Source organism: Acinonyx jubatus, chromosome A2, assembly GCF_027475565.1.
Source record: "Acinonyx jubatus isolate Ajub_Pintada_27869175 chromosome A2, VMU_Ajub_asm_v1.0, whole genome shotgun sequence".
Lineage (NCBI taxonomy): Eukaryota > Metazoa > Chordata > Mammalia > Carnivora > Felidae > Acinonyx > Acinonyx jubatus.
The window spans coordinates 157490297-157500659 of record NC_069383.1 but is presented as its reverse complement, the minus strand read 5'-3'; the positions used below and the strand labels follow the sequence as shown (position 1 = coordinate 157500659).

Sequence of the window (10363 nt, the reverse complement as noted above, 5' to 3'; positions counted from 1 at the left end):
CCCCCCCCCCGCTGTCCCACCCATTAGGTGTAGGTGGTTATTGTGCCCATTTTACAGATGAGGAAGTAGGCGCTCAGAGAAATGGTCCCTCACTGTGTCCATGGCAGAGCCATCTTGTGCCTCTGGGTCCTCCCTGCCTTCCCCATCTCCTACACGTTTTGTATTTTTATTTTTTTTAATGTTTATTTATTTTGAGAGAAAGAGACAGTGTGAGCAGGGGAGGGGCAGGGAGAGAGGGAGACAGAATCCGAAGCAGGCTCCAGGCTCTGAGATGTCAGCATAGAGCCCGACATGGGGCTCGAACTCATGAACCCCAAGATCATGACCTGAGCCAAAGTTGGACGCTCAACCTACTGAGCCACCCAGGTGCCCCTCCCACACATTTCTGGCAACAGTATCTTTCTTGTCACTTCCTGGGAAGCAGTTGGTGAACCAGCCCCCTCCCTCCCCTCGCTGATTTAGTCTGGCTTCTCCAGCACAGCCTCCTCTTTCCCTCTCTGCCCATTTTGGTTTTTTTTTCTCTTATCACTGGCACACACCCCACACCTACCATTTGTCCTGCACAGTGTTAGGAGCCAGGGCCCAGGGGTAGCGGGACACTCCTCGTCTGCGGAGAAGTTCCCTTCCCGAGGGCTGCACCCTCTTCCTGCGTATGAAGCTGCTCCTCGTGGTCCCAGCCAAGCACCCTCTCTTCCTCCCATCTTCCTTCTCTCATGGCACACACTGAGTTGTAGTCAGCTGGGCCACCCATTAGACTGTTCCCGGAGACCGGGATATTTGGGCCAGTCAGGGCCTAGCAGTGTCCTGGAAGGGTCCCAGAAGATGTCCCCTTCACCAGCTATTGCGATAGGGGAAGTACTTAGTGCTGAGGGAAAATGGGCATCATCGCTCCACAGAGGACCGATGTGCCTCTCAGGAGGGATGGAACCATGCCACAGACAGCTTTCCTCCCAACTAGTAGGCTGGAGGCTGATCTCAGATCAGCGAGGACACCTAGTGTAGTGTAACCATACTTATAGGCAGAAATTTCTGTTTGTCCCTCTGACTTACAGTCTCCCAAGGAAGAGGATTCCTGATCCAAAGACTTGTCACCAGGTCTCCTTCTGACAATTAATGGCGAGCTTGGTGTCCCAGTCATAAACAGCTCCTCACCAGGAGCTCATGTCCTTTCCTCATGGGATTTTGGCCATCTGAAACTGTCTCCTGGCTTCCTGATCCATCTGTCCCTTCACCTCCAGATCTCTAGCCGCCTAGGTGGTCAGCCATCGCTGTGTGACATTGCTTCATGCATCTACTTGACACTTAGTGTAGGTATCAGGACCGTAGCTTGGACCTAAGCTGCTTGGTCACATTGGCAATTCAATATATACCATGGCGACCTTGGGTGGACATTTTCAGTGGCAGTGAACTTCTCTGGGGTGGCCCTTTGCCTCCTGCCTCTTCCTGTTCCCTCTTGCTGATCTTGCCTTTTCATCATCCCCTCTTACAGCCAATGGAGTCCATGCACGAGAAGGGCATGTCGGATGATCCCCGCTACAACCAGATGAAGGGAATGGGGATGCGGTCGGGGGCCCACGCAGGGATGGGGCCCCCGCCAAGCCCCATGGACCAGCACTCCCAAGGTACCGTTTGATTACTCTTCTTTCCTTGTATGTGTTGTCCCCCTGGGTGCCCTGAGGTCATTTTTCTAGTTGGGTCTCCCGTAGGCACATACAGGGTAGTAGACTCAGGACAGTTCAGCCCTTGGGAGACTGTTGGGCTTGGGGTTGGGCTTGGCTGGTGCCCGTCTCAGGCCAGTCTGTCTTTGAGCAGCCCCGGGAGTGGGGACGCCAAAGGGGTGGATCCATGTGAAGCACTAGAGGTTAGATGGGGGCTGAGCAGAGTGGGCGCCTTGGGCTGGCAGCTCCCAAGCTACCCAGGAGCATATTAAGGATACACCTTCCCGGGCCCCACTTTAGCTTCTGCGACAGAATCTTGGGGTGGGGGTGGGGCTCTGTTTTAACAAGCCTTCCAGGTGGTTTTTCTGAACAGGGCAGCTTGAGAATTGATGGAGTATATGATTTCCTCTTATCGGTGGGAAGCTCATTGCGCCCAGGGGCTCTACATGGGGGTCAGAGGAGCATTCTGTCCTAGCTGAGGGGGAGGGGGCAGGCCTGAGGGAGGCCTGGATCTGTGTAACATCCCAGCATTGACCCTTGGCAACTTGCTGAAAGCTGAGCCAACACCAAACCAGTTGTGCCGGTCGCTGCTCAGGCTGCCAGAGCGTGTCCTCTCTCTGGGCACTTGTCATTTGAATCACAGGAGTAGAGTCCCTTGGCCACCCCCGTCTCGAGACAGGAGCTGGTGTCAGCGCAGCCGAAAGGTTGCCGTCTTTGCCTTAGACGTCCTAGAATGTGTGTTGCCGAGTGACCACTTGGATCCACGTGGCCCCACAGGTTACCCCTCCCCTCTGGGTGGCTCTGAGCACGCCTCCAGTCCGGTTCCAGCCAGCGGCCCATCCTCAGGCCCACAGATGTCGTCTGGGCCAGGAGGGGCCCCGCTGGACGGCGCCGATCCCCAGGCTTTGGGACAGCAGAACCGGGGCCCGACTCCGTTTAACCAGAACCAGCTGCATCAGCTCAGAGCCCAGATCATGGCCTACAAGATGCTGGCCAGGGGCCAGCCCCTCCCCGACCACCTGCAGATGGCGGTGCAGGGGAAGCGGCCGATGCCTGGGATGCAGCAGCAGATGCCAACGCTACCTCCACCCTCTGTGTCCGCAACGGGCCCCGGCCCCGGCCCCGGCCCCGGCCCCGGGCCAGGTCCAGGACCAGCACCTCCAAATTACAGCCGGCCTCACGGTAAGACCCACTGTCCACAGCGCTCGGGGTAGGGAGGGGACTGGGCGAACCGACCGGGATGGGGCAGCAGTGTCAGCCGACCTGGGCCGTGCTGCCCGCACGCGTCCCCCCAGAGACAGCACGGCGTCAGCACTCGGCGCTCGGGCAGGCGGGGCTGCCAGCGCGATGCAAGTTCCGCCGCCTCTCCGCTCTCCTCCCCCCACCCTGACCTCTCGTCCACACTGAGGGGCTGTTGTTGGCTGTGTCCCCTGGAGCCAGGACTGCCCGTGGGGGTGGATGCGGGCATAAACACAAGATGCCTTTTATTCTCTTGTTTCTCCCCGTGTGCAGGTATGGGAGGGCCCAACATGCCCCCCCCAGGACCCTCAGGTGTGCCCCCTGGGATGCCAGGTCAGCCCCCCGGAGGGCCTCCCAAGCCTTGGCCTGAAGGTAAGTTTCCTCTGTCTTGGTGGCATGCCTGTTCCCTGCTCTTCACGAGCTTGCGCCATGTAGAACCCGAGAGGGGGCTGAGGACAAGTCCTTGCTTTTTAGTTTTCTTTGTTTTAAATATATATATTTTTATAGTTTATTTATTTATTTTGAGAGAGAGCGAGCATGAGTGGGGGAGGGACAGAGAGAGAGGGGGAAAGAGAGAATCCCAAGCCAGCTCCATGCTGACAGTATGTGGGGCTCAAACTCACAAACCAGGAGATCATGACCTGAGCTGAAGTCAAACACTTAACTCACTGAGCCACCCAGGCACCCCAGGTCCTTGCTTTTTTCTGCCTTCTTGGGTCTATCCGTCCCTGGTCCATTCCCAGAGGTTTAAGTTTGGTTCCACTGCATGATTCGCACCCCACCTTGTCCTGTGGGTCATGGTGATCCTGGGCTGTCTTTACCAAGAAGAGAAGGGTACTGATGAGCGGGTCCATTGTATGACTGCAGCGAGGCTGTGGGGCGGCATTGCTGTAGCCATGAATACCAGCCGTCAGAATTTGGGCCTCTGAGCCTGGAGGCCACGTGTGATCCCCTGGCCTCCTGAGAATATCCCCCAGTGCTGTGGGAGGCAGGCAGGGTGACAGGGTGGCTCAGGGTTCCATTTCTTCTGTGCGCAGTCTCTGTGTTCTGTGTAAAACGTGGTCTTAAGTATTGGAGAGGCGCATCTGTTGGGATGAAGCATGGGCAAAACGGACTCATTCCTCGTCCTCTCGAAGGACGAGGTTTAGTGATGGGCACTGAAGAGCTAATTGCCTCAGTAGGCTTCCTTTGGCACCGGATGACAGTCCGGAAACTTCTGGTCCTAGGGGGCCATACGCGGCAAGACCAAACCTGTGAGCGGTGCCTGAGCAGGCGTGCCTTCGGGAAGGGGCACATACGCTGAGATCTAGAGGAAGCAGGAGGGAGTGAGACCCCTGCAGGAAGCAGTGTGGCAGCCTGCACGGGCTTAATCAGCCGCGGGGACGAGCTTGTTGCCGGGGCAGGGAGTGCCCGGCAGGCTCTTCATTTACCCCTGGAATCGAGCCAGAATTCAAAGCTCTGTCTTCGCCGCTTGACCCCTCTTTCCCCCACCGCCCCCAGGACCCATGGCGAATGCTGCTGCCCCCACGAGCACACCTCAGAAGCTGATCCCCCCACAGCCCACGGGCCGCCCCTCACCAGCGCCCCCTGCCGTCCCGCCCGCCGCCTCCCCGGTGATGCCGCCCCAGACACAGTCGCCGGGGCAGCCTGCCCAGCCTGCCCCCATGGTGCCTTTGCACCAGAAGCAGAGCCGCATCACCCCCATCCAGAAGCCTCGGGGCCTGGACCCTGTGGAGATCCTGCAGGAGCGGGAGTACAGGTGAGGGAGCGGCTGCCTGGGGCCCCTCACTTGGGGCGGCCCTGATGCGTGTCAGTTTGGCTCACTGTTCTGAAAGCCAGTGAGGTATGTGACCAGAGAGCTGTCACCAGCTGCCTGGTTCTCTGTATAAGTACATATCCTTCCAGAGAAATCCGGTGAATGCCTGGGCAGCCCTGTGGTCCCAGATACTACATGGCGTGCACGCCGTTCGTCCGTGGGAGCATAGCTTAGATCATTGTTTGTACAAAGTGAGCTTTTCTTTCTTTCTCTCTCTTTAAGTTTATTTATTTTGAGAGAGAGTGAGTGTGTGCTTTGTGGGGGGTGGGTGGCAGAGAGAGAGGGAGAGAGAGTCCCAAGCAGGCCCCACACTGTCATTGCAGAGCTTGATGTGGGGCTTGAACTCATGAACTGTGAGATCATGACCTGAGCCAAAATCAAGGGTCAGACACTTAGCCGACTGAGCCTCCCAGGTGCCCCAGTGAGGTTTCCTTTTTTGCACGCATGGTATCTACCTGGGGGCTATACCCTAATTTATTCAGCCGTAATAAGGGATGTCAGGTTGTTTTGAATCCCCACCCCCAATCTTTTGTTGAAACAGTACTATATGCACATGTGTCAGAATAAATCCATAAAACTGCCATTGCTTGGGTATGGGGGAACACATGCAGGGAAATTTTCCGAGAGTCTGGAAAATGGCCCTCTGCAGAGGCTGTCCCAGTAGGTGTGGGAATGGGAGTGCCCGTTTCTCCTTGCTGATGTTCGGCTCCTGAACACTCCACCAGCAACCGGTCAAGCTTTGTGACGGGCCCTTCCCAAACATCACTAGTTGTTGGCTGCTTTGCCAAGGCCTTCTGGGTGCCAGGGGCTGGCTGCGGTGCCAGGCACACAGCAGGTCTGAATCACTCTATCCCATACTGCTGGGGCACCTCAGATTTGCCTCCTGAGCACCCTGTACCTCCTTCTCCCTTTTTTCCATTGCATTGATAACTTATTCAGGGCTGGCCTCCCTTGACGAATGTAAGCTCCATGAGGGAGGGCTGGGCCTCATTCACCGTAATCCCCAGATGTATCAGGAAATCTTTGCCCAATAACAGTCTCCAGAATGCCTCCCCAGCTGTGATGTGCTCCGGAGCTCCCACCCCTGTACCCAGGCACCTCCCCTCCAGCTGCATTTAGACAGCTTAAACGTGGCCTTTCCGGATGTCCTCCTCTCCTTCCCCCCACCGTTTCCTTCCAGTCTCTGTTCCATGCACCCGGCAGCAGCTCATTGGGCCAGACCCTGCAGCCCCTTGACTATCGCTCGCCCTCCCTCACCCTCCGTGTCCTCATCTCAGCTTTCCTCCTCCGTCCCAGGAACTGGTGGCCTTCTTCACACTGTGGACGCAGCCACCTGGTCTGCCCCACCTATACACCCTCAGTGGTGCAGCCTGTTTGCCACACGGCAGTGTGAAGTCTCTTCTAAGTGACTTCTTTAGATCTCTTCCCCAGGTTCAAATCTGCCATTAGTGTCCCATTGCCCATCCAGGAAGCGCCTTTTTGTTTTTAGTCCCTGCCCGAGGCTTTGTCCTTGCCTATTCCATTCTCCTTGTTCCTCTTTCTGTTGAGTAAGTTAGACTCATTACTGCTCCAGGGCCTTTACAGAAGCTGGGCTTGATTCTTTGGCTAATTTAGGCCTAATTGCTGAGATCACCTGCCCAAAGTGGCCCTGTCCACCTCCCTCACTTCCAGCTCCCTTCTCAGAGTACATGGTACTCTCTGGAATTAGTGTAAACATTTTTAACTGCTTTATGGCCTGTCTTGTTGATAAGCTTGTGAGCTCTGTGAGAATAACAAATATCCCTGTTAGTCTTGTTTAGTGCTAAGGTCTAACACCTGGGTCAGTCCCTGGCACACAGTAGGTGCTTAATAAATATGCGAAACACTGAGAAGGGGGATTATCGCATTTGAACTTTAAGATGAAGCCTGTAGAGTTGCTCTGCGCATTCTCCCTAGGCGAATTAGAGACCCAGGGCTGGGGTAGAGACGCTGGTCTGCCTCCATAAGCCGCTCACACTGCTGGGATGTCAGAAGGCAGGTGTGCCCTGTCGGGTTCTGGTTTCTGTGCCTGTCCTCCTCTTTATGTGTTGTGCGCTGTGGCTGGCGTCCTTTATTGAGCTATTTCTTGTCTCATCACTGGGATCTGCCTTCCTTGAGAGGTAGGTTCTCCTGAAGCTCCACCTTTAAAGAGAGGGAACAGAGGAGCTCCCGTGAATAGACAAGATCTCTCATCACTGCTCTTTTCTTCCGTCTCTGTATCCCAGGCTGCAGGCTCGAATCGCACACCGAATTCAGGAACTTGAAAACCTTCCCGGGTCCCTGGCCGGGGATTTGCGAACCAAAGCGACCATTGAGCTCAAGGCCCTCAGGCTGCTGAACTTCCAGAGGCAGGTGGGCACAGGTGCAGGCCCGCTGCTTGAGGAAAAGGGCCTTTTCTCCTACTTGCCAGGCAGTTATTAAATGCGCCTTGATGTTGAGAGCAGCAGTGTCCTTGCGTCCTCATTAGCTGGCTGCGCATCTCTCCTCTCGTGTCGTGCACAACGGTGGGACAGTAGCCGTTCTTGGGATGAGTAGTTGTGTGTCTTCCCTAAGACATCACATCGCATTTTGAAACAGTAGACTTAAAAATGGGCCTGTTTCTGAGGGTGCTTTAATTTTGAATGACCCGTAAGAAGTATTTTCTGTGGGATTGACGATAGGCGAAGCTGGAGACCTCTGAAGGTGTGAGAGAACCTTCTGGGTGTCCAAAAGCAGTTGTCTCCTGACCTGTGCTTGCGCTACCCATGGGCCCCCTCCAGATGGCATTTAGCAAGGATCCTTCCGGAAATCCAGAGCAGCGTTCTGTCCAGCTTGGGATGTGTAGTTACTCGTGGACCTGACGGAGTTGTGCGCGTCTTGTCTTCCTCAAGCTGCGACAGGAGGTGGTGGTGTGCATGAGGAGGGACACCGCCCTCGAGACGGCCCTCAATGCCAAGGCCTACAAGCGCAGCAAGCGGCAGTCCCTGCGCGAGGCCCGTATCACCGAGAAGCTGGAGAAGCAGCAGAAGATCGAGCAGGAGCGCAAGCGCCGGCAGAAGCACCAGGTGCGGGGTCCCCACCCAGCGCGAGGCTCGGCTGAGCTTGCACGCTGTGGAGTCTCGTTTGGTTTGTGTCTGAGCGTGCTGCCTGTTTGTCTTTTCTGTTCGCCGTAACGGTATTCTGGGCACCGAGAGTATGTCCGTGGACAAAACCAAACGGCAGTGGGAGGACGGGCCGTAATCACATATACCACGTTGGGAGGTGGTGGAGTATGAAGAGGCGTAAAGCAGGGGTGGATGGAGGGTGACGGAGGGGCTGTTTACACAGTGTGGATCTGGGTGGAGACCTGAGGGAGGGTAGCCACAGGGACATGTGGGCAAGCAACTTTGCAGATCCAGGGGAAGATGCAAAGGCCCTGGGGCTGGAATGTGCCCTGTGTTCTCTGGCCAGCAGGGATCCCAGGGTGGGGAGATGGGGAGGATGGGGAGGTGACGGGAGAGCTTATGGGCCGAGGGCACAACTTGGGCCTTTGCTCTGAGTGAGGGGGGAGCCATGGAGGGTCCTGAGCAGAGGAGGCCGTGATCTGACTTTACTTTCACAAGATCAGTCAGGAAGACCAAATCTGTGTGGAGTAGGATGTGGGGATGATTCTGTTTATTTGCTCATTTCCATTGTTTTTTTTTTTTTTTGGTAAGTTTTTTAAATTTTATTTTGAGAGAGAGTGAGAGAGAGGGTGGGGGAGGGGCAGAGAAGGAGAGAGAATCCCAAGCAGGCTCCATACTGCCAGCGCAGAGTGCAACGCAGGGCCTGAACTCACAAACCACAAGGTCATGACCTGAGCTGAAATCAGGAGTCGGATGCTTAACCGAATGAGCCACCCAGGCGCCCCATTTGCTCATTTACATTTTCTAAAGCTCTTTACTCCCTATCTAACACTGGTAACCACTGTTAGCAAGGGTTTTTGGTATATATCATTCCAGGTAGCTTTCTTGTGTGTGCACAGAATAATCAGAAGTTAAGTAGCCACCTGTAAACAAATACGTACACACGTTGTTCTAAGTATTGTGGAAGCATGATTTTTAACATGTATGTTGTGTTCCTTAGTGTGTCCAGCATCCAGTAATTTATGCAACCATTTTCCTGTTCGGGCACAGGTAGCATGTTCTCAACCTTCCAGTGTTAAAGAGAACGCTAAACTGGGCATTCTTGTATTTTAATTCTTTTGGCCAATATCTGCTCGTTTTCCTTAAAGTAAATTCCTGGCAGTGGAATAATTGGTTGGAGGGTCAGAGCGTTTCGAAGTGGTTACGTTCAGTGCCAGGTGGCTCCAGCAAGGCGGCTTGCCCTGTTGTACACGAGGGAGGGCCCTTCCCACCGGTCACCGGCATGGAGTGTTTCCTTGTCCAGAGAACGCCGAACCGCATAGGCAGACAGTGTCCTGGTACTGTTTTGGTTACGTCCTCTTGGTTTTAAACCAACTGCCTTTAAAGTTTTGTCTCGGCTGGGGCAACACTATAGTGAGCCTGTGGAATAGCCAGTCCTGTTTTCTGTGTGTGTTCCTGCAGGAATACCTCAACAGCATTCTGCAGCATGCCAAGGATTTCAAAGAATATCACAGATCGGTCACAGGCAAAATCCAGAAACTCACGAAGGCTGTGGCCACGTACCACGCCAACACGGAGAGGGAACAGAAGAAGGAAAACGAAAGGATTGAGAAAGAGAGAATGCGGAGGCTCATGGTAAAGTCCTGCCTTCGTGACGTTGTGTCCCTTTGTGTGTGCTTTGGGTGTGACAGACACCAGGGATCGAAGACCCTGTGTTGTGCTGAGGCAGTTGACTGGTCGAGTTAGCGCTGGGACAGAGAGAAAGAACGGGCTTGGGTTTGGGCGTCCAAGAGACCTGGTCTGAGACCTTTGCCTCTTCATTCCACCAGTGATCAGAAGACCTTAGGCTGGTTAGCTGGTGGCTCTGTGTTCTCCCCAGAAGAGGGAGGGGGCACCGACTCCAGGTTTGAGAGTGACCGATGTGATCCCTGTCCTCCGTCCCACCCTTTGTGTCTGGCTGTTCAGAGGCGATTCTCCAGCTGGGCAGATATTGGCAGGCACTGCTCTAGGTACATGGCCACAGGAGTAAGAAGCGTGCAGTCCCTACCCTCACGGCTGCCCCCACTGGCCCTAGAGAGGCAAGTGCCCAGGCGGAACCAACTAGATCATTTTGGATGGTGTGAAGTACACTGACAAGAAAGAGGCAGGATGAGGGAGTGGGGGTTTATGGGGTGTTCTAGGAGGGTGGGCATGACTCCCTGGATGAAGTGCCTCCCAGGGATAGAGGAACTAAGGTTAAGAGCCTGAAGTGGCAGAAAGCCAAGTGCGAGGCACGGCAGGCAGCCCTTAGAATAGCGTGGTGAGGGCATGAGTGATGCCAGAGTCCCTAGGGCAGTCCTGTTGGGCCTTGTAGGCCATGAGGAAGGCTTTAGATTTAATTCTGAGCGTGAGTGGGAGCCACAGGAGGCTATAAACTGGGGGTGACATGATCAGGTTTATTATCAGAAAGCCAGGAGGGGCTTGCTGCACGCGTCTGTGACGGTAAAATGGCCCAGACCAGAGAGAGTGTTGGATTTGGGGTGTATCTGTGGACACAGGGGCCAAGACTT

At 54.9% G+C, this 10363-nt stretch overlaps 1 protein-coding gene across 6 annotated transcripts in view; it reads left to right on the top strand.

Moving 5' to 3' along the window:
• SMARCA4 (SWI/SNF related, matrix associated, actin dependent regulator of chromatin, subfamily a, member 4) overlaps positions 1 to 10363 on the top strand; it is a 72708-nt gene that overhangs the window by 829 nt on the left and 61516 nt on the right. For all 6 annotated transcript variants that reach the window (XM_027050216.2, XM_027050215.2, XM_027050213.2 and 3 more), the window contains exons 2-8: positions 1490 to 1622; positions 2436 to 2840; positions 3171 to 3269; positions 4398 to 4656; positions 6957 to 7083; positions 7602 to 7775; positions 9276 to 9449. In XM_027050216.2, coding sequence (XP_026906017.1) covers positions 1490 to 1622; positions 2436 to 2840; positions 3171 to 3269; positions 4398 to 4656; positions 6957 to 7083; positions 7602 to 7775; positions 9276 to 9449 — 1371 coding nt within the window. The remainder of the gene's footprint in view (positions 1 to 1489; positions 1623 to 2435; positions 2841 to 3170; positions 3270 to 4397; positions 4657 to 6956; positions 7084 to 7601; positions 7776 to 9275; positions 9450 to 10363) is intronic.